Genomic DNA, 24531 nt, shown 5'->3' with positions numbered 1-24531 from the left:
GCTTAAATTAAAAAATTCAACATAATTCTGCTTTTTTCTTTTCATTAGAATTTCTGTGAACTGTCTATAATAAAGAAATATTTACATTTTTAGATATTTTAAATATTGGCTTGTCAGTTAAATTTTTTTTTTTTTTTTTCTACTTGGCATTCCATCATCATATTTCTGAAAGGAGGTCATATTCATTCAAATTTCAAAAATGATAAACAAAAATTATAGAGGAAGAACAGAGCTACAAAGAAAAAGAAAAAAAACATAAAATTCTACAATAAAAGTATTTTTTGTGTTAATTCAAATAACATTGTGAAGAATTAAAATAATGAGAGTGGAGGAAACAAAAACAAATTCATCTGACAATATATTTCCATCTTTCAAATAATTTAATAGCATCTCTGGTCACTGATCCTAAACTCATTGGCAGTAGTTATACTTTAGAAACATGATTATCTTGGCTTTTGACCTCACCATGGTCCTCTTCCCAGCATTGTGTTGTGAGTCAATGAATGACTCTTTTGCTGTCCAACCACCATGCTGCTTGCCATAGCTTCACCTGTAACTCTAGGTCGGACAGCAGCCAGAGAGCAACCCATGTCCAACCAAGATTGCTTATTTCTATATTCACCATGCAGGTGTGGTTATGTGGTAAGAAGTTTGCTTCTCAACCAAATGGTTCTAGGTTCAGTCTCACTGCATGTATGTGTGTGTGTGTCTTACTTGTCTTGACATCACATAATAGTTGTAAAAATGAGTGTCACTATCACACATGCAGTGTCATTCATTTCCAATATTCTGTGAGAACATGCCTGGCCCTAGGGAAATATCACCTTACTTGGAAACGGATGAGAGTTGGCAGCAGGAAAGACATCTGGCTGTAGAAAATCTGCTTCACTAAACTCTATCTGACCCATGCAAGCATGGAAACGTGGACACTAAAAGGAAGATAATAACAATGATGATGACCAAAGCAATATTATTTAACTTGAAAATAAAACATTGAATCTTTCATCTTTTACTTGTTTCAGTCATTAGACTGTGGCCATACTGGTGCATTGCTCCGCAGAATTTTTTTCTTTCCATGTGAATCAACCTCTGTACTTTTGCTTAAGCCTGATACTTATTCTATTGGTTTCTTTTGCCAAACTGCTAAGTTACAGGGACATAAACACACCAGCACCAGTTGTCAAGTAGTGGTAGGGGACACACAGACATACACACACACACAGATGTGTGTGTATATATGTGTGTGTATACACGTGTGTGTGTATGTTTGTGTGTGTGTGTATATATATATATATATATATATATATATATACAGGTGGGCCAAAAGTAGGTGAACACTTTTAAAATTAACTTAGTCGATTTTTACAGGTACTGTGAATTATGTGGTGTGTGTTACGGTATTCTGGGAGGTTTGAAGAATGTTCTCATGTTGAAGGAGGACATTTCGGCCATTTATGAGATTGAACTGTGTTTCATAAATGTAATTGTAATAAATGAGTGTAAAAGTAATAAAATGAAAAATATTTCAAAGTGTATAGCTACTTTTGGCTCACCCTGTATATATATATATATATATATATATATATATATATATATATATATATACACACACAATGGTGGACTGGGTCTAAATATATTGGTTGCCAGGAGACCAAGGGGGCCCACCTGCAACTACAGGGGTCTCACCCACAACTACAAATCTATCATTTAATTTTTTTTTTTGTTAGACGTTTTCTTTTCAACTGTCTATAAACACAGCCAGGCTGAAATAATGCATTCTTCCAGGAGTGAATAAAAGACTTCTCAAACTTGAGGGGATGGGCCTCCATATATGGATTCTAATGGCGCAGGGGCCCACTTGCCATTAGGCAAGCTGGCAACCTGGGCAGTCTGCCACTGTATATATAATGTGTGTGTGTGTGTGTATATATATATGTGTGGGTGTGTATATATGTATATAATGTAAACAGAGTTAGTGGTTATAGTAACCGACTAAGGGATAAAATATCCATATATACTATCGGTATATATATTATGTCACCTATTTTGTTATGTCATGCTTTGTATTAAAAAATATGCTATAAATGTGGTCCAGTCGATGTGTTGGTTAATCTGTGGTTTTGTCCATTTTCTAATTATTTGCATTATATATATACATATATATATATATATATATGATGAGATTCTCTTAGTTACCATCTACCAAATCCACTCACAAGGTTTTGGTCAACCCAAGGCTATAGTAGGAGACACTTGCCCAAGATACCATGCAGTGGGACTGAATCCGAAACTGTGTGGTTGGGAAGCAAGCTTCTTACCACACCCCCATGCCTATGCCTATATACAATATTTTTATTTTATGTAAACAGTATTGGATTTGTATCTGAAAACAAACATTACTTGGTATAATGTAAAACAATGAATATGGCTTCTGTTTTCTTTCCCAGGTAAATGTTGGATGGATGGTTTAGAACTGGCTTTACGTTGTACTAGCTTACTCATGAAATCGATGGTGAAGGACCAAGAAGTTACCCCCTCAACTGCAAGTCCTGAAATATCTGATTCCTATTTAGATTCTTCATTTCAAACTGAAAGCAACGATCAGCTTGATGAAAGTGATTGTGAAAAGCATTTTGCTAATCAAGGTAATGGTTATATCTAATTCGCTCAATTGGTCGTAATCTCTAGTTAATCTGTTTTCCATTGACTTAATGTAATTGCTTAGTTCAGCATTTCATTATTTAATTTTCAGAATAAATAAACGAATGGAAAATAATTATTTGCATGTTGTTGCAGCACTAGAAATTGCAAATGCTTACAATATTTTTTTGTTTTTTAGTTGCTGAGCATATTTGTAATCAGAAATCCTATAACTGAAAGTGTATAGTTCTTTAGAGTATATACTTTGTTCGAAAACTTAAAGAGGATTTATATGTGAAGATAAGAAGCTTGCACTGCTTCAAATTAAGATGAATTTGTGCATGAGTGTGTTTGTGTGTATAGATATAGATCATGGGTCACTAAAGGGAGTCCGAGGGACCCCCTAGGGGTTGGTGAGGAATTACAGTGGGGTTGATGATAGCCAAGGGGTCAAATGGGGGTCGGCATGTGAAAGACCAGCTCACCCAGATGAACTGATTGAAATACTTAGTCAGTGCCATGAAATGTGGGAAAACATGATAAATTTTCACTGCAGCGAGAAGTCTGCTGTTGCTAATATTTGAGGCCTGATGTAATCTGTATTGCAATCAAAGATTGAGAGGCGAGATTGAGGGGATGCAGACTGTCAACTGTTTGCTTATGGAAATGTCCAGGCCTGTTAGGGGAGATAAGATGTTAGATACATATCTCATAAACGTTTTTGTTGGTTAGTCATTGTAGGTGTTGGATTTGTGAAGCTGGAATGTTGGTCACTTGAACACTATGCTATCCTTTGTGCTGTGGTTGTCTCTCTATCAACAAACTGTCTGATTCGAGTGTCAGTATTGTGGCGACAGCCTTTTTTGAGATCAGAAGTCTGAGTAACTTTTGGTACAATAAGAAAACAAGTGAAAGGTACCCACACCATAAAGTGGCAGCTGAGCCATTCCTTCTGGCATTTCCCAGCTCTTACATGGTAGAAGCTGGCTTCAGCAATGCAAATGCAATCCTCAGCAAACAGAGGAATTGCCTGAACCTGGAGGAACAAGGGGATTTGAGACTGAAACTGACCAACATTCAGCCTGATATTAAAGCCTTGATTCAGGATTATCATGCTCATCCTTCACATTGATGTCAATTTCAATAAAAGATATTCCAGCAATATGATGCGCTTTTCACATTTTCTAAAACCATGAAAGCAATTTCATAAAGATTGAAAGTTTAATGCTGTATACTCATACACATAGTTTTAAATGTAAAAAGTGTATCATTTTCAATAGAATTTCTTAGTTGTACATATATATTTTAGCTAACATTTTAATCACCAGCATCAGTACCCAGTACATATTTAAGATATGGTATGGTAGGGTAGTGTATTAAGGTATTGTAAATGAGGAAGGTTGTTGATGGGGAAGGAGAAATGGATAAAGGGGGTTGATGTGGAAGGAGAAGTGACTAAAAGGGGTTGATAGATGTGGCCATGTGGTTAGAAGATTTCTTCCCCACTACATGTTCTCAGATTCAATCTCCCTTGTGTAGCACCTTGGTCGAGTGCCTTCTGCTATAAGCCTGGGCTGACCAAAGGCTTGTGAGAGGATTTGGTTGATGGAAACAAAGAAACAAAAAAAAAAGCCCATTGCAAATGTGTGTCCGCTTTTTATTGTTTCCTTTGCCTTGACATTCCATCAATGAGTGTCATCGTCATGCAAGTGGTGATCTTCATTCCTAGTCTTCTGTGAAAACATCTGGTTATGGGGAAATATCAATTTACTTGGAAAAAAGGTGAGGGTTAGCAACAGGAAGATCATCCGGTTGTAGAAAATCTGCCTCAGCAAAATTCCATCCAACTAATGTGGCCATGGAAGTGTGGACATAAAAACCATGATGATATTTATTTATTTATAGATAGATAAATAGATTCAGTCACTCATTCATTCATTCATTATACATGATTAGATCATTAGCTTTTACGATTGTGAGTCACTTCCTTCTAGGGATTTTAGTAAGTTATGTTCACCTCAGTAACTTGTCAGAGACAAAAGGCAAATTGACTTTGGTATAACATGAGGAAACTTAGTCAATATTGATAAATATAAAGTATTAATGAGAACACCCAAAACCAATATTTTTGCACACACACACATACACACAACAGGGTTTCATACAGTTTCTGCCAAGAAATTCCACTCACAAAGCTTTAGTTGGCCTAAGACTTCCATTGAAGACACTTGCCCAAGATAACACCTAGTGGTACTGACCCTGGAACTGTTTGATTATGAAGCAAACTTTGTGACCACATAGCCTGGATGTTAAATGATGTTGATATATACAGACACACACTCACATATGTGTGTATCTTCACCATCATTGTGGCATCCAATTTTTTATGCTTGAATGGGTTAGATTGAATTCATTGAGGTTGATTTTTTTTTTTAGTCAGATGCTCTTCCTGTTGCCAACCCTTACCTGTTTTGAAGCAATGCAACATTTCCCCTACCCATTTCAACATGGACAGCTCAATGACCAATTATATTTTTACAAATGATTGCAGGCAAATTACACTATTTTGTATGGAGTGGTAATTGTCCATCATCAGCATACCAATGTCAAGGCAAGGAAACACAAACACACACATGCACACATACAGAAACAGACACACTTGCTCACTCTAAAATTATGGAATGAATTGATATTCTCTGAATATGAAAGGAGTTAGTTCATTTTATGATCTGCATAGAGCCTTCTTGTATAGGAAGCCTCTCATCTCCAGATCAAAATGAAGTGAGATTTACTTTGTTTTTATTGACTGTTTCACTAATCAATCTGCCGTTGAAAACAGAATTGATCTTCTGATATAACTTAGCATTTACCAAAAGCTCAAGGTCATTCAACAACAACCAAATAAATAAGTAATTAAAAAAAATAGTACATCATGTTTTTTTTTTCTCTTTCTACAAATGGCAACTCTTTATCTCCAGATATCTTTTCTTCCTCATATACAAATCAATAACCGTCTAATCATGGAAGATTCAGGAAATTAGATAATGTTTCTGATCAAAATTATGCTTGGATTAATATATGGTATTCCTGTGAATAATATACCTGAAATTTGGTTGTGATGTAAATACAACTATTTAACATTGATATTAGTATTATTTATGATGTTTGCAAAGGAGAAAATGGTTGGGGTATAGATAATTGGAGGTGAATTGATATGTTATTAAAAATCTTTTGCTAAAAACGTGCATGAGATGACCTTTCTTTCTTTGATATAAAATCACCTGTTTTAATGCTTTAGTGTTTAATTAAATCCTCCATATTCAACCCAAATATTCTATCTGTAGTATGTCCAAATCAGCCAGATCCAACCTGTCACACCTATCCTACAATGTCATTGCAACAATAAAGAATCACATCATTGAAATCTCAAAACTACAAGATAATGCATTGATTAATTCAAAACAATGTGAATAAATAACAATACATTTGACAAAATAATCTGAATGCTAAAGGGTTAAAGTATTCTATATAAACTCAACAATTTAATGATAACTTAGAGACTTATTCAGTTAAAAGCTAAAGGGTGGTGAGTATTATTATTTATCTGTAGCAAATATGGCTCCAGTCAAACCTCACTCTTTTCATTCATCATTTGTTATGGGTGGGGGACTTTAGCAACTTCTTTTCTAACAGCTACAGAGCACTTACTTTATTCTGTCCACCTTTTTTCTTATTTCTTTTTTATTTCATTTTATGCAGGTTTGGATGAAGATTGTAAAACTGATAGGGATGAGGCAAAAAGTGAATTAGAAAGTGAATTTAGTAATTCTGAAGAGGAAGAATTCCGACAATTTAACGAGGATTTAGAGCCTGTGGAAACAGTTTATTCTGAGAATGAGCAAGAAGAGCTTGGTTTGGTAAATAATAACAGTTACTCATTCATTTTCTTTCCGTACATTATTTTTGATATATGTTAGCCTTTGCAATGTTTGACTATTTTTCTTGGTAACCACTTTAAGTATTTATTTTGTAATAATCCAAGACTATATTTTAGTGGTTGGGTTTGTTTTTCTGAACAGTTGCTAAGACTTCTACTTTTATATCTAGGATGAATTACATGCATGCATATGCACATGCTCTCTTTCTCTCTCTTTTTTTTTCTATCAGTTCATGTCTCTCTCTGTCTCCCTCTTTTCATCATTATATTTCATTTAACATCCATGTCCCATGCTGGCATGGGCTATGTAGTTTGACAAGATCCAATGGTTTACAGAGCTTCAGCGTGCTCCAGTATCCACTTTGGCATGGTTTCTTTGGCTAGATTCCTTTTCTAACACCAACCACTTTCCAGTGTATCTTTCTCTCTCCCTCTCTCTTGTGTCTTGGCATATGCTGTTGACAAATCATGGCTTGTTCCTCCTCCATTTATTTCTGTCTCGCAACATCACTCCGCACGTTCATTCTCTTCCTCATCCAGTCGAACATCTTCATTCTCTGCCTTCCTCTCGCTCTCCTTCCCATCAACTCAGTCTCCACCATGTAACACTCCATTCCATCATCCTCTCTGAGAAAATGACCAACAAATCTCCACTGTCTCTCTCTCTCTCTCTCTCTCTCTCTGATAGTATCCATCAACTTCACTTTCATCTTCTTCAACACTTCCACATTCATTACCCTCTGTACCCATGAGATTCTAAGCATTTTTCTATAAAACCAAATTTCTGAAGCTTTGAGTCTCTTCTCCATGACTTTGCTTATCATCCAAGACTCACATCCATACGTTAGCACCAACCAGATGTAGCACTTTAATAGTCTTTTCTTAACTTCCATTCCAATTCTCTTTGCACAAAAAATGCTTTTCATATCCATAAAAGTCTTCTTTGCTAATCCAATTCTGCACTTGATGCCCTTATCTTACCTTCCATTTGATGTTATCCAACTTCCCAGATATATGAAACTGTCCTTCTGCTCTATCCCAGTTCCATCCAGCATCAAGCAACATTGAGGAGGTTTTCTGGTAGATAATTGTCAATCCAAGCTTTCCACTCTCCTCAGTCACAATATTAATCATATTAATCAATCCCTGAAGCTTCTCTTCTGTGTCTGCAAACAAAGCCATATCATCTGCATGCCTCAAATTGTTATAATTCCTTTCCCCCAGTTGTAGCCCTGCAATTGTCTTTTATCTTGCTTAGAGCTTTCTCACTATACAGGTTGAATAAATCCGGTGACAACTGTACACTGGATGGTTTCTTTTTTTTTTTTTTTTCATTTTATTTCATGCCATCAGTACTAATGTGATTGCTGTACAGCTTGCAAGCCTACAAACTTTAAGGTGAGGCAACCTTATACTCGGAAATGAGGAGTATAGAAGGGCAAAGTATGACAGGAAAGGACCAGAGCACAATTGGTTTCTTGTTATTGTAGAGCTGCATAACTACTTCTATTTTAGAAGAGAGTATGGATGGAGGTAGAAATTGATAAAAATAATGTGACATTTGAGTGGACATTCAAGGTATGAGGAATGGGATAGTGGGGCCAGGAAAAGTAAAAAAACAAAATCTATTATTGTGTCAGAAATAGAGAAGAGGAGGTAAAACGAAAGATATTGTGGAGACTGGCATGGATGGCTTTGTGATGAAGTTTGCTTCCCAGTCTTGTGGTTTGAGGTTTGATCTCACTACAAAGCATCTTGGTCATAGGCCTGCATTGGCCAATGCTTTGTGAGTGGAATTTGTTAGACAAAAACTGTGCAGAAGTTCGTCATATTTGTGTATATATGTTTATATATCCTTAAGTAATATATAGACATCAGCAAGGAAACTACTGCTTTTGGATGAAAATCCATTGTAATATTTGTTCTGTTTGAATTTCACAAATAATCTAATGTCACCCTCTTTCTCTTACATAAAATAATGAATTTGTGATTGACCAGCCAGAAAGAAGTAATTAGCATCACTATTGTTCACAAAATGCAATATAATATTTAGAATATGTAATTTTTAAATTAGTATTTTTTTTGTTTTTGTTTAGGATCAGGCCAGCCCTGATGGAACATACAATTAATTAAAGGTATTTCAACCACAACCACTTCATCGCCACAATGATGCCAGGACTACATTAGTCAATTTGTCCTTTCTCTTTCTCCCAAGAGGTGCAGGCATGGTTGTGTGGTAAGAAGTTTGCTTCCCAACCACATGGTTTCAGGTTCAGTTCCACTGCATGGTACCTTGAGCAAGTGACTCCTGCTTATAGTTCTGGGCTGACCAAAGCCTTGAGTGGATTTGGTTGATGGAAACTGAAAGAAACCCGTCATGTATATGTGTGTGTGTGTGTGTGCGCACATGCATGTAATGTATATTACTGTCTCCTTGCCCTGACATTGTGTGAAGGTTGTAAACTGCTGTCACTGTCATGTATGTGGCATCCTTTGATTCCAATCTTTTGCAAAAACATGTCTGGCTATGGGGAAAATATTACATTACTTGAAAACAGGTGAGAGTTGGTGACAGGAAGGGTATCCAGTTGTAGAAAATTTGCCAGCAAATTTCATCCAACCCATGGGAATATAGAAAAGCAAAATTTAAAACTAATGGTGATAGGACATGTTTAGATTTAGCTGCTGTTTCTAGCACATAAGAAAAACTATTTAGAGGCTCCCTCATTACTTTATGAATCAACATGTTAACATTTTAACATTCAAATTTTAGGTGCTTAAATGAATTATTCTAGATTGTAATTCCAAGTACATGTCTGTTATAATGACATGAAAGCCCTTTTCTGTTACATATTAGTGTGTAACATAATCAGCAGAGCATCAGAAAAAATATATATGTTGTTTTACTTTCTGAGTTCAATCTTACCTGGTTCACTTTGCCTTTCATCTTTCCTAAGTCGCTAAAATAAGTACCAGGAGTCAATATATTGATGGTATCCTAAAAGGCAGTACTCCAGCATAGCCATAGTCCATTAATTGAAACTACTTATTTACTTATATCCACTACTTCCTATGGAGCATTAGCCATCGAGGATTTTTCTTCAATGTACTTGACTCTGAACTGTCTTTTCTGCTTCTCTCCAGTTGGATCCCTGCTTTTTCAACCTTGCATCTTCTTTTTGGATTTTACGGCACCACATCATATGTTTCCCCAAAAGAAGATCTTCCTCTCACAATTTTTGTTGGTTTTGAATTGTTATCAGTGTATCAGCTTTGCTTTTTTTTTTTCTAGGTAGGAGTGTTGGTCCTAGGCAAACCCATTTTTATCTATTGGAAGAGGTGGTCTATATTAGTCTTGCCTCTATTCTTTGACCTGTCCAGCATAGGAGGTGCTACCAGGAGTTTGCACTCTGTTGTTGGAGCGCTCAGGTTCATTGAGGCATGCAATCCACCACACCACTAGAAAGTCTGGATCTTGTGGTGATATTAACTGAAGCTAGTAAATAAATAAAAGGAACACTTATCATTTAAAAATTAGAAGTTATTATAAGGAACTATACATATTGGCATTCTATAGTGTGCCTACATTTTTTGTAAATATATATATATACGTATGTGTGTGTATATATAAAATCAAAGAAATTAACATTTTTTTACTTTGTCCCAGCAGGGTGATGAATGTCAAACCGAAGAAGTTAATGATGAAGAGAAAAGCCTAATTTGGGCACTGCTAAAGCAGGTAGGTCTTATTTCATATTAGAGTAATCATTGCCCTGAGTGAAGAGGCAGAATGAATTATACCTGAAATTTCAATATATTTAACGAACTGTTGAGTTGAAATCTCAGAATTTGTGTTTAATAGCATAATGCATTCAAACATTGATATAGTAGGGAAGATGAATATCTTAAAGAAATATACCATAAAATATAATATAGTGAGTCTTTGTTAATGTCAGTTTATCATAAATGAATTTGTAAGTTATTGTGTATGTTATCTGTTGTAATTTATGACTATATTTGTAGGTCCGGCCTGGGATGGATCTTTCAAAAGTGGTGCTACCAACATTTATACTGGAGCCAAGATCTTTTTTGGACAAGTTATCTGACTATTATTATCATGCAGATCTTCTTTCAGAGTAAGTTGGTTACTAAAGTTATCTTGCAAAAATGTAACTATCAAGTTTTTTACTGTTTCACTTTTGTTTCCTAATTATAGCATACCTACACGAACCCTTGTTTCAAATAGTGAAGCTAGAACGTCTTGTTTTGATTAAAATGATAATTCAGTGCCTTTGTTAGGCTTTGAACTCATGTGCCAGAGGTTAAGCTACTAAACCATAAATATTGTAACACAAATTAATTTAGACTTCTTGATTATTAAGGCTTTACACAATAGTATTAATAGGCTTTATACAGTAATATTATTAAGGCTTTAGTATTATTACTAATAGTCTTATTAAGACTTTACACAATAATAAACCCTTACAGTTACATGATAAAAGAATGTGTCAACACTTCCTCCCTTTGCTAAGGAACCTCAACATGTTAGAAAGAGTAAATCACAGGCACTTTGGATAATGTGGACCTGATAATAGATGGGATGGTCGAGAGCAGAATGCTTTGGAATACAGGTCTGTTTAATCACTGCTGGCTTGGAGTTAAACAGCAACAACTTTACTTATAACAAAATTTTGTCCTATTTTAAGAGTCGTAGCCATGAATAAGATTGCTTGTAGTTTAATTCTTTACAGCCAAACCAGTTTCTTTAATTATATGTAAGTCTATTTAATTTTGAATATAATTTTAATATGATATTCTCCAAAGAGATTTTTAATTGAAGCATTGTTTTTGGGAGGGATCCTTTTTTTAATAGTTTTTGTAAGGGTTAGGAATATCATGTTTGGGTTGTTGAGGGTTTTATTTCTTTGGGTTCATGCAAGTTATCCTCAGTATTGGTATGATTTATTAATGTATTCAATTTGGAAAGGTGAGGGGCTGGCAGAATCGTTAGCATGTTGGGCAAAATGCTTAGCAGCATTTCATCTGCCTTTGTTCTGAGTTCAAATTCTGCCAAGGTCAACTTTGCTCCTTTCATCCTATTGGAGTCGATGTAATCGACTTACCCCCTCTCCCAACACTGCTGGCCTTGTGCCAAAATTTGAAACCAATATATTTAATTTAGAAGAAATAATTACATTGTATATTAATAATTTTGATTTTTATCAGATTTTTGTTTTTTGCTTTTTAACAAAAATCAGTTTGTCATAGGAAATTAGAAACCAGTCTTCATAATGTGAAATATAATGCCATAAATTGCCACATACACAAACTCTGGGGGTTTTTTGAAGGGTTCTCTTTATTTGTTTGGTTTAGAGAAAGGATCAATACCCATGGCCTTCAGAGGCCCTCCTAGACTGGTAAAATTGAGACCAATAATATTACTCCCAAACCATTACAACTCAACACTCATGAGAAAGACAGCAAGAAGGGAATTCCAGAGGTTGATATTCTGAGAAGGAAGTGCTAGGTCTAGGGATTAGCGTATAGCCTGATGCATTGGGTGTTGAGAAGAGAAGACACAAATGGGTTGTGAATGTTTGAATGGAAGAAGCATGACCCCCTCATCATTAGTGGTGGTAGAAAAGACAGACGAGACAGTGCACTTGTGGGGCAGAGATTGGGGTGTCTTTATGCTAATCATAAGTGACTTTATGCTTATCAGTCAGGTGATCCTTTCATGTGTGGAGTAAAAGATGTCTGTGCTGTTTGTACAGTGGCAGCATCATCTTAGATGTGAGAACAATATTGTGGACCTCACCTGAGCTTTGAAGAGTCTCAACAGTTGTGTGGTGTCAAAGATCAGATGAAGATGACATTGGATCACCAGTTCAAATGAGTTGGCATTTTCTCCCCTAAGCAGTACACTTAATTTTACATATTCCAGTTCACCTAACATATAAAAAGGTACTTGATCATACTGGAATGCAATAGTTAGTAGATTAGAAGAAAAGATGACAAACAACTCAAAAAAACTTATATTTTCCCATAAACCTTCAGTAAAATTAAAACACTTGTTTTTATTAATGATTTCTAAATTGGGATGAAAGTTTTTCTTGTTTGTATCAATCACATTTGTTTCAACAGAGCTGTTTTGAAGGAAGATCCATACACAAGAATGAAGTGTGTTGTACGATGGTATTTATCAGGATTTTATAAAAAACCTAAGGTAACTATTTTAATCCTCTTTATATTCTGTTTTAATGAGAAATTTGATTTTTTAACTTTGCTGTCTGTAATGTGTGACAACTTCTTTTCAAATCAGTTATGCTTTGTTTAAGAAAATTTTTCAAAATGAAATAAAAACTATAAAAATTTATGTATGAACGAGATATCCTATAAGTTTTTTTTTTACATAGTAACAGACAATACATATACAGAGCCATCTATGTATCAAATTTTCTGTGTACGTCCATAGGAGATGTTATCCCTGGGTGAAATGCCAGAATAAATATACGATTCAATGATGTATTCACATTAAGTATGATAAAAAGATGCCTATCTTATTTTAAAACTATTTTGATTGCATATATCAGACATTAACAGAATTCAAATAAGGAGATGATGACTAGCAATGTAGGTTTCGTGGCTATTACTATTAGTACAAGTAAGAGTTGCCTCTCTTCTTCCCAGTGTTCAATGCTGAAGAGGAGATAACTACTCGAAAATGCCTGAATCTATTGATCTGTGTAGTGGGTGTGCTCTGAATTAACCTAGTGGTGTATCTACACTTTATTGTCTGGTTTCTTCTTGGGTTAAACAATAACTATTCAGAATTCAGAGCTAAAATTATGAAACCACTTGGTCCAGGAATTTTTTTTCCTTTACTTTGTGTACATAATTATTCTGAGCATATTTGCATTTTCCTCTAATTTAAACCTTTACCCTTTTACATAAATTTTGTGTAATGATAAGATCCTTTAAGTGAAAGCAATTTGAGAGAAAAACTGAGTATACGAGGCATCAGATGTACTGTGCAAGGAAGAAGACTGCACTGGTATGGTTATGTAATGCATATAAATGAAGACAATTGGATCAAGAGGTGTTGATCTCTAATTGTAGAGGGAACATGTGGAAGGGGTAGATCAAGCAACTGATTAAGGGTGTTGATGATAGAAGTTGTGAACCAAAGTATTTGGAAGTACTTAGGTCATATCAAAGAATGTTAGGTGTCACAGATGGAATGATATGAGACAACCTTTTATGGAAAAACAAGTTAATATTATTGATTCTATGATAATTAAAATACTGTTCTTTTCACATTTTTTGATTTAATCCAACCATATGATCATACTAGTTGAGTCTCTTCTTTTATAAGCAATTCGTGATGGCACCTGTGCCCTGGCACTTGTGCTGGTGGCACGTGTAAGGACATTCGAGCGAGATCGTTGCCAGTGTCGCTGGACTGGCTCCTGTGCAGGTGGCACGTAAAAGACACCATTTTGAGTGCGGCCGTTGCCAGTACCGCCTGACTGGCCTTCGTGCCGGTGGTAGGTAAAAGCACCCACTACACTCTCGGAGTGGTTGGCATTAGGAATGGCATCCAGCTGTAGAAACTCTGCCAAATCAGATTGGAGCCTGGTGTAACCACCTAGTTCACCAGTCCTCAGTCAAATCGTCCAACCCATGCTAGCATGGAAAGCGGATGTTAAACAATGATGATGATGATGACAGGGTATTTCTCTCAGAAAATCTTATCTATTCCTGTTCAGTATCTGTTGACTTGTGTGGAATATCCATGTTTTATTGTAGGATACTCATTTTTAATTAGATAAAAAGAAAAGACTTTGGGACATCCCCATCAACACTAAGCAACTAAGCTAAATTATTCACTTAGTAGATTATTTAAGAATTCATAGATATTTTACTCTATCTGTGAAAGCTATCTGTTATATTGGGATATTTAATGTAGGACTTTCTCAAACAAAATAAGTTCCAGGGTTCTGTAAGTTGAGGGGTTTTTTTTTTTTGATAAAATTAAAACAAAAATGGTCTTCACAATTTTCACAATAATAAATTTAATATGATTTTTTATATGAATAAATTATTTCCCTAAAATAATTTGTTCTTTCATTTAACCCTTTGGCATTCACATTATTTTGTCAAACATAATATTTATTCATTCACATTGTTTTGAATTAATCATGTATTATTTTGTAGCTTTGAGATTTTGATGATGTGGTAGTTTATTTTTAGACTGACTTTGTAAGGTAGATTTGAGGGGTCAGATTTAGCCAGTAGGATATTTGGGCTGGGTATGGCTGGTTTAAATGCTAAAGGGTTAATGTCATTAAAATCAGGGTGATGGGATTTGTCTGTAAAATCAAGGAAGATACAGATTCTACAATTGTTTTGAAAATCATATGAGGACTCCAGAACAAACAAGGTTTAGAAACCACTGATTTAATGCACTGGTAATAGTAATTCCTTAAATTTATGAAAGTATATTTAGTTTTATATGAAAATATACTGGAATTGTTAGTTCTGTAACTTCATACATTTGCAATCCAGTGTTATTAATTACAATCTGATTTCAACTTATTAGGCCTTGAATGTTTCACATGTAATTAATATTATGTATGTAACATAGTTTTTTTTTTTTTTTTTTTACAGTATGTACTTAGTTTTTAGAATGTTTTGTTACTGCAATGAGTTAGCTCATGTCCTTGCATCTGAAATGCATTTTTCTTCCTTTACCAGGAATACGAACAAATGAAGAAGTCACTTTTGGACTCTTAACTAGGTAGATGGTTATATACTTGGTTGGCTTTTTCTTGAGCCATCACAAGTCAATGTGAGTGACTGTAACCCAAATGACCACAAATATTCAGCCTAAATATGAAGTATTTTCTCCTTAACCTATCCCCACCACCAATTTCCCAGGCTTTTAGTTCAAATTTGAAATTATGTCTCTCGATATTTATGTATTTTTCTTATAATTAATATCACCCACCTGAAAAATATATAATAGACTTTACTTGAATATTAAATTGTGCTAGTCACACTCTCTAGTTCTGCACGTATTCATCATGGAAGATAAGTATGTGCATCCATGTCTTTGTTATTGCATTTTTCATATTGATTTACATTAGATTTAACATTGTTAGAGAAATCTTGTTCTTTAGCTTTCCACTTTGAGATTTTATTCCATCTTTTTTTTTTTTTACTGATATCTGTATCCACTGTAACTTTCAAAATCATTTTGTAAGTTTGTTGACAATCACATATAAAGTTGCCATTTTTGTAAAAACCTTATACTGTAAACGAATCCTTTATGGAGCTGATGTAATTATTTCTAGAAATAATAATTCATCAGTATGGTGAAAACCCATATTATTCTAATTTAAGTGAAACTATTTTAGTACTTTTTAAAACATCTTAATTACAGAAATAACTATTTTGAATGTTGCTGCACTAGATATCTTGACTGGCTTCTAAATGTTTTTTTCACTCAGTCATATTAACTGATGTTTTGGTGAAGAGACTGTTTCATGTTGTTTGAAATTTTAGAGTGACTTGCTTTGCTTCATTTTTGAACCCAATGTTTTGAAAAATTTTTGTTGGTGCATTTCTTCTATCTTTTCCTATTCCTGAAAAGTTGTTTAGCTTATACAATGTTTATTATTGCTATTTCTGTAAAAATTGTATACCTTTATTGCACAGGGGCTCAAGAAACCATACAACCCTATAATTGGTGAAACATTTAGATGCTATTGGCGTCATCCCCAAACTAATACTAGAACATTTTATATTGCAGAGCAGGTAAATGTCATTTTCATTGTATCTATTTACATGATTTATTTCATTTTTCTGAGATACACAGCCTTTTAAATGATCCTCTATTTTAACAAGATTTTTGACTACTTGTACATTAGATAATTTATGTCAAAGAATATTTTGTCTGTGTCTCCATTGCATACACTTATTTCATTGTTAATGTCCTCTGTATGATATCTTTATTGCAATCAGTGGAAGGAGTTAATAGGCTAGTGAAACATTTAAAAAAAATAAAATAACCATACTTAAGACTCTCAACACCTGGCATAAAGCCACCCCTCCCTTCTCATACCCCCACACTCCAGTTAAAAGGGATTTTCCCAGTTCTTTTTTGTCTTGCAAGTTAATTGGTGACCTCACTAGTACTGGTGACATGAAAAAAAGCAACCAGTATATACTGTAAAGTGGTTGACATTAGGAAGGGCATCAAGCCATAGATAAAAATATGTCAAAGCTGACGTTGACATTGGAGCTCAACACAGCTCTGCAGCTTACCAGATCCTAGTGATGATGATGTAATACAAACATAATCTCTTGTTGCAACTTTAGATTCATAATCTTTCCAGTAAATTAACTTTTTGCAACTCATTGGTTCTAAAGCTGAACAATATCAAAACTGGGAAAAAGTTAATTCAAATCAATACTTCCTCTTGTTCACATTGAACTTAGTTGCTGTTCAACGTGGTAAGGCAGTTGTTTATTTGTGCAAATGCTAAAAGAGAAACTGATTGTTCCTGCACATTGTATGTAATGTATTCAAATATCCTTCTAGATATTCCACACGGAACAAAATGAATCTATAATAGAACTTCTCCAAGGATACTCAATATGTAGAAAGAGCAATCAGATCTCCCTCAAATTGCACCCTAACCTATTTTTAAAAAATGGATATATTCAGTAATGTTGTTCTTGTTATATAACTGATGGAAATATGGATGGTCAAAGCATGAATGCTTCTAGTCATAGGTCTCTTGGATCGAGGTTACCCTGGGACTAAACTATAGTTACTTCGAACTGAAGGGATTAGATGATTGAATTCTCATAAAGATATTCCTATTTCTTCTGGAGATTTTTTTTTAATGTATGTATCCATTTATTTATCTATATTTAAAAAATTGTTTTAATCTTATTCTTCAATTCCTATTTACAGATATCACATCATCCTCCTATCTCAGCGTTCTATGTGACAAATCGTCAAGACGGATTTAGCTTAAGTGGTAGTATATTAGCAAGATCGAAATTCTATGGTAAGCTACTAGGTTTAACTTATAATATTCTCTTCTTAGATTTATTTTTGAAATGTTTCTCTGGGATATGATTTAAATCAGCAGTTCTCAACCATTTCCTTTACCAATGACCCCTTTGATTCCTGTTTTCTTGGATGGACCCTCCTAACCATTTGATGTTTAAAAAATCCTAGGCAGAATTTTGGTTTAAGCACTCCATATAGTCCCTCATAACTTTTTTTATTTTTTGGAATTATCAGAAAATATTTGCAAATTTGTGTTCTACACTCTTGGAGTGGTTGACATTAGGAAGGGCATCCAGCTGTAGAAAATCATGTCAAATCAGATTGGAGTCTGGTGCAGCCTTCCAGCTTACCAGCCCTGGTCAAACCGTCCAACCCATGCTAGCATGGACAATGGACGTTAAATCATGATGATGATGACATGGAAATTGATACAATTATACAATTTTTTTTTTTTTGTGGGATTTAGATTTGGTTTTTAGCACATCTCACAACCATTTGATACTTTCCTCATTTCTTTGTCACTCTGACATGTATTGATATTTTTCAATATTTTTTTTCACCCATAAACACCATTTAATGGAATGATGATGCACCCAAAAGACTGTCTGTATTTTAAACTCTGATTTTTTTTTTTTTAATCATAAAAAATGTAACTTTTAGGATTGGGTGAGGTGGGGGGGGGGGGGTTAATAAATTTAATAAAAATTTTTTTGCATAATCATATGAATTCCCATGTGTAGAACACAAACTCACAAAAATTTTCTGCCCAAAATATTTTAAAAAGTTATGAGGGGTGCTTAAACCAGAATGCTGTCAAATCCTGTTATATTTTTATAATTTGATATTATTGGGAATTGAATAACCAAAGTGAATAGAATGGTGTGCGTCTTGTGGTTACCCACTCCTAAAAAAATGGGGAATAGGCTTGAGTATGTAAAAAAAAAAAAATAAAGTTGTTAAAATATTTTGTGTATTGTAGAAGTATAACCAGTTTTAGCGACAAAATTTTATGTAGCCCTTCCAAGGGTCATATGGACCCTGGTTGAGACCTACTGATTTAAATGATTAATAAAAATAGACAATTTCAAGCATGAACTATATAGAGTTGAGTATAAGGCATCAAATTGAGTCATTCATTTGTTTTGATTTGTAGTTATTTTACATCATTTACATCTTAAGAAATTAAACAACTAAAACAGCATAGCTCTCATCTCACAATCTCTTGCTAAAAGTCTTACTGACATGCCTGCCTAGGGAAAGTATCAGGATACTGACCAAGAAATTACAAGGTGAGAGTCAGGACTTGCCAGAACCAGAATCAACAAAACTTTATTAATCTCTCACAGAGCCTGTTTCTTAGTTCAGTTTATTTCAATTAATCTTTTAGCTCTTAAGCAGGCCATATTCGACTCAAATGGTCTGTTTTATGTTCAAACAAGCCAGATCTGGCCTCTCACATCTACCCTACAGTGTTATTCTAAAATTTAAAAAAAATTATTAAAATTTCGAAGCTATAACATAATACATGATTAATTCAAAACGATGTGAATACATAAGCATTACATTTGACAGTAAATGACGGTTAATCCATTAGTTATTGTTGTACATCAAACCGTCATGATATTTCAAGGAACATACTGGTTTGAATGTTTGCAGGAGTAATAAACTCAAGTCCAATAACTCTTCCGTAGTTTGTCTTGGTTACCTCCCTTAGATTCGGTAACTACATTTGTCTGTATTGCTATTTACTTTTGATGAGGTACAATGCCTTCAATTTATAAGTGAGAAGAAATGGGAGTGTTTTTGACATGTTTGCTTTTTTCAAAGGAATTAAAGGGGTAGGTGAACTGAAAATCAAAGTTCGGCTGCAATCTGCTTGCCTGAAGATTAATCTCTTAGTATTTAGTGAGGTGTTATTCTTGATGTAATGATTTTTTTCTTTGTATATAGACACAAGGCCAAATTGTGTCCTTAAACTGTATCAGCTCTTCAGGTTCCCTTCGATGAATATATCTGGTATTTATTATATGGATTTAAATAAGATAAAGAGTAGAAGTTAACTTTTAAAAGAAATAAAGCAGCAAATCAATACATTTAATCCAATGCTTTAAATTTTGTGTCAACATCATTAATGATTTTTTTACAGAGACACAAGGCTAAATGTTGTAGGGAAAAGGTTAAAGCCATATAATCAACTTACAGATACTGGCTTTATTGATTCAGAAGAATGAGATAAATTAAGCTGTTACCAACTGGGAAAGCTTCCAGTTGTTTTAAGATGCAAATTTTCAATAATGTATTCTGCTTAGGTTAGTGTGGGAGAAAGAGTATGTTTAAAACAAAGTCAAAAACAACTTGCTAAATTGTTGTGGTACTATCTGATATTAATAATTTACTATTGAAAGTAAACATTTGTATGTCATTAGATTTAACTTATATTTGGATGGATTGAATGAGAGGTAGCATTTTCAAAATTTTAAAAAATCTAATCAATGGAAAAGATTAATTGAAATTATTATTTTTTTTTTTTAAGAACATTTTATAACATAAAAAATTGATAGCATCTTTGTTGTGTATTTTCTTTTATTAGGCAATACTTTATCTGCTCTACTTGATGGAACTGCTAAGCTGACATTCCTTAGTCGAGGCGAAGACTATTTCATCACCATGCCCTATGCTCATTGCAAAGGTACGCTGTTTTAAACAATTTCTTGTTTAACTGCTGTTATGTATCATGAATAAGTAAAAAAAATATAACACTATATTTCTCTGAGTGGTTGGCGTTAGGAAGGGCATCCAGCTGTAGAAACTCTGCCAAATTAGATTGGAGCCTGGTGTTGCCATCCGGTTTCACCAGTCCTCAGTCAAATCGTCCAACCCATGCTAGCATGGAAAGCGGACGTTAAACGATGATGATGATGATGATGATGATATTGGGTCGCTTTGCAATAAAATTGTTACATTATATTGAATGTTATATAAGATCATAGGCTGCAACATATTTTTCAGAAATCTTGTATACTTGTTGATAACTGCTAATTAATTAGTAGCATTTGTCTGCTGTTTACAAAGAGTAATCAATGTGTTGTGTTGAAAAAAAAGTGGGTGACTATAATAATAACACCACTTTACTTTATCCTTGCTGATTTACTACTTGCACAGTTTTGTAATCCTAAACCATTTTCATTGATATAATAAAGTACATAAGTATTTAAGTTAGGTCATGGAATTGATTTTAAAGTTTGTGTAGTAAACATGACATTTCTTTACTCGACTGATATGAAAATTTGATTTTGCCAAATTTTCTTTTGAATTCTTAAATTTTGAGTTAATTTTCTGTTCTTATTGTAAAGTGTGTGTGTTACAGTAAATACAAAACCAGTAAATAAATGTGTCTAACAAGTCGATTTATTTAATCGATGTAAATATTTAAATTCATTCAAGTTATTATTGCTACAACTAATGTTTTCTCACAAGAAGAAATGTATTATTTGAGAAGGGAGACAATTGCTGTAATGTATCAATATTGTAAATATAAGTTCACGCAGAAACACTGTTAAATATGTGTGATGAGACTAATTCAGATACAAAGGAATTTGCTGAGCAATGTGAATTGAAGACAATTCTTCTCACATTGCAAACATTGCAATTTGTTTAACTTTGGCTCGAACTTTCTTTCCTACTTAGTTGTTTAACATAATTTCACTGTAACACATTCTGTTATTTCTTTCTTTATAATTCATGTACCGTTACAATTAGAACCTTAAGCACTTCAGCAGCAAGTTTCAGAACTGTACTTCTCTGGCAAATGACTTCATCTGAGATTGTTTGTTGAAAGTGAAACAACCACAACATGAAAGTGTTATTTAGTAATAGTCCCAGCTGTTACAGTCACTTTAAATTTAAATTTATTTCATGAGGTGTCAAAATTTTTGTCAGAACTATAACCTGGTCATTGACATAGTCCCAGTTAGTTGCTATGGTACTCTGTCAGTGACAATGACAGAAATATGCACTGAAAATTTTGACAAATCATCATCATGAATTATCATAATTTAATGTCCATGTTCTATGCCAACATAGGTTGGACAGTTTGACAGGATCTGGTGAGCCACAGGACTGCATCATGTTCCAATGCTTGTATGGTGTGGTTTCTAAAGCTGGGTGCCCCTCCTAGCACCGACCACTTTACAGTGTGCAAAGGGTGCTTTTTTTTTTCAAGCCATCAGCGGTATGAGGTTGGTATGTAGCTTGCAAGACTATGAACCCAAGTAGTGAGGGGAAACTTTATACTAGCAGGATAAGGTGTAGTAAAATATGAGAGAAAAGGGCTAGAGCAGAACAGGTGTGTTATTAAATGGCTCTTTCACAATGTAGTTTATAAAGTAACAAGCTTCTCCACTTACATATTTGAATGCTCAAGATAAGCTGTTGTTTATGAAGTGTTAATTTTCTGGGTTATTAGCTCTCGTCTTTAGAATGTATATTTACCTAGACATGGCTGTATGGTTCAGAAGTTTTCTTTTTAAACATATGGTTTTGGGTTCAGCTTTACTGGGTGGCACTTTGGGCAACTTATGAATGAAATATAAAAAATGTACAGAAACCTTTCATGCTTGTGTGTATGATTATTTTGACCTTTTTCAGGATCATTGTTTTGGATTATTTAAAACTAATAAATACTGAGCTCATTCCAACGCTTTTGTCTGTAGAAACAGTAGGCTTCAAAGTGGCTGGCATGTTTTTTTTCTTTCACCTGGATGCTTTAAAGAAGCTACTTTGATTGAAGTATAAATCTTTGAAAAATGGTTTTGTTTTAATTTTGATTTTTTTTTTCTTTGTAAGAAGTCCCAATTAGATGGCTTCTGGGTCATTCCCATTGTGGCACTCTGGACAGGTGTTTGACTATTCTTTTATCATCACCCTGGGCCACCCAAATCCTTGTGCATGAATTTGGTTTACAGAAATCAAAAGAATCTGAAGGTGTACATGTTTGTGCCTCCTCATGCCATTGCATGATATGAGCTTCAGTATAATTCAAGTTGTCATTCAGTATAATTCAAGTTGCCAATCTTCTGTAAAAACATGTCCGGCCTTTAGGAAATATGACCTTGCTTGAAGTCTTGATATATGCAAATATCTAAAATGAAATAGCCTTTCCATTCTGCTACAAATGGTAGCCAAATCTCACTTGACTTGTACTGGCAGGATTCATATTACTAAATATATTGTTAAAATGGATCAGATAGCCACAACTAATTTCAGTTGCACTTCATGATTGCTAGATTTGTCTTTCTTGCAAATCTTTTGTTGGTTGTGCAATAAGTCACCGGCATTGTATTCTATTCTGTGCAGTTCATTCAATGTGAGTCACCTAGTTTGGTTAAAATAGGCTTGGGTCAGTGGTTCTTATTTAATCTAGCCTTATCCAAGCTGTTTCATTCATTAGAGTGTGTCCATGGGGCACTGCCTTGAATAATTTTTTGGTTGGAAGAATTGACTCCTATACTTGGTTTTCTTTTTTAAATGCCAAGTACTTATCCTATTGGTCTCCTCTGTTGAACTGCTAAGTTATAGACATAAACACACCAATACCAAGCTGTGGTGGTGGGTGGGAGGCAAACAGAAATGTGTATGTATGTATGTGGCACGTAATTGTGCTGGTGGCATGTAAAATGCACCCACTACACTCTCAGGGTGGTTGGCGTTAGGAAGGGCATCCAGCTGTAGAAACTCTGCCAGATCAGATTGGAGCCTGGTGCACCCTTTTGGCTTGCCAGTCTTCAATCAAACCGTCCAACCCATGCAAGCATGGAAAGTGGATGTTAAATGACGATGATATATGTGTGTGTAGTGAATGGGCAAACAAAAGAAGTGGCACTCAATATATTGATAGGAGTTACATAAATTTTTAATAACAGTTTGATTCAGTTAAGTCAAACTGTTATTAAAAATAAATATAAGACAGTGGTAGCGTCATATTTGAGTGGAAATATCTTGCAGTTATTTATGTTCAGCCATTCAACTGAGTTCTCTCTTTATGCTGTCAATATCCATTTTGCATGTCATATCCTACTCGAAATAAATACCAAAATACACTGAGGTATTCTACATCATCAACTAAAACCCTTGGTGGTAGGGACCCAGTTTGGTTGTTGTCCAGTGACTGGAACCAGTGAAAGGATGCTCTCCCCTCTTGGCAGAACTTTGAATCCAGTTTCTCTCTATCAGTTTTGTCTATTAGTTACATAATGGTGGTTGGCAAAAATCATCAGTGGAAAAAATTGAAGTTGTTTGAGTTGTCTTTGCTTTCATTTTGCCAAGGTTTTGTTACTGTGATTAATATAACGAATCAGCTATACTCTTGAAGATGGTGCCCAAACATAACTACAGTCTGTTGACTGAAATCAATGAGAGTATATTGTTCTCTGGTCTTCAGAATTTTTCATCTGTATCATAACACTAGTTAAATATTTCATTCCCATTTGTCTAATGAAATATATTCCTTTCTGCTATAGGCACAAGGCCTGCTATTTTAGGGGATGGGCTAGTCAATTATATCAGCCCCGGTGCTTGGCTGGTACTTTATCGACCTCAGTGGAATTTGAACTCAGAATGTAAAGTTGGATAAACTGTTGCTGAGCATTTTGTGTGACATGCTAACAATTCTGCCATCTCACCACTGCCTTATGTCTAATGAAATATATTGCCTATGTCTTTCAGTTATTTTTGAAAATAAGCAAGAGTTTAGAAGGGTTCATTAAAACAACTGAATTTGTTGATTTATTACTGTGATGTTTGGAACATAAAAATGTCTTTAAATAAAATTGTGATAGGTCTTAATTTCAGTATAAACATTTTAAAACAG

At 34.4% G+C, this 24531-nt stretch overlaps 1 protein-coding gene and 1 long non-coding RNA gene across 7 annotated transcripts in view; one reads left to right on the top strand and one right to left on the bottom strand.

Annotated features, from left to right (window-relative positions):
- The window catches only part of LOC128248122 (uncharacterized), a 128050-nt gene that overhangs the window by 60183 nt on the left and 43336 nt on the right, over nt 1–24531 (bottom strand). The window lies entirely within an intron of this gene.
- Nucleotides 1–24531, top strand: part of LOC106881835 (oxysterol-binding protein-related protein 8) — a 139331-nt gene that overhangs the window by 74058 nt on the left and 40742 nt on the right. For all 6 annotated transcript variants that reach the window (XM_052968685.2, XM_089354150.1, XM_052968686.2 and 3 more), the window contains 8 exons: nt 2448–2645; nt 6400–6557; nt 10248–10316; nt 10601–10713; nt 12722–12803; nt 16298–16396; nt 17562–17658; nt 20254–20352. In XM_052968685.2, the coding sequence (XP_052824645.1) occupies nt 2448–2645; nt 6400–6557; nt 10248–10316; nt 10601–10713; nt 12722–12803; nt 16298–16396; nt 17562–17658; nt 20254–20352 (915 nt within the window). The remainder of the gene's footprint in view (nt 1–2447; nt 2646–6399; nt 6558–10247; nt 10317–10600; nt 10714–12721; nt 12804–16297; nt 16397–17561; nt 17659–20253; nt 20353–24531) is intronic.

This window comes from Octopus bimaculoides, chromosome 6, assembly GCF_046866305.1.
Source record: "Octopus bimaculoides isolate indiv1 chromosome 6, ASM4686630v1, whole genome shotgun sequence".
NCBI classification, from domain to species: domain Eukaryota; kingdom Metazoa; phylum Mollusca; class Cephalopoda; order Octopoda; family Octopodidae; genus Octopus; species Octopus bimaculoides.
This window is presented reverse-complemented; position numbering and strand designations above follow the sequence as displayed.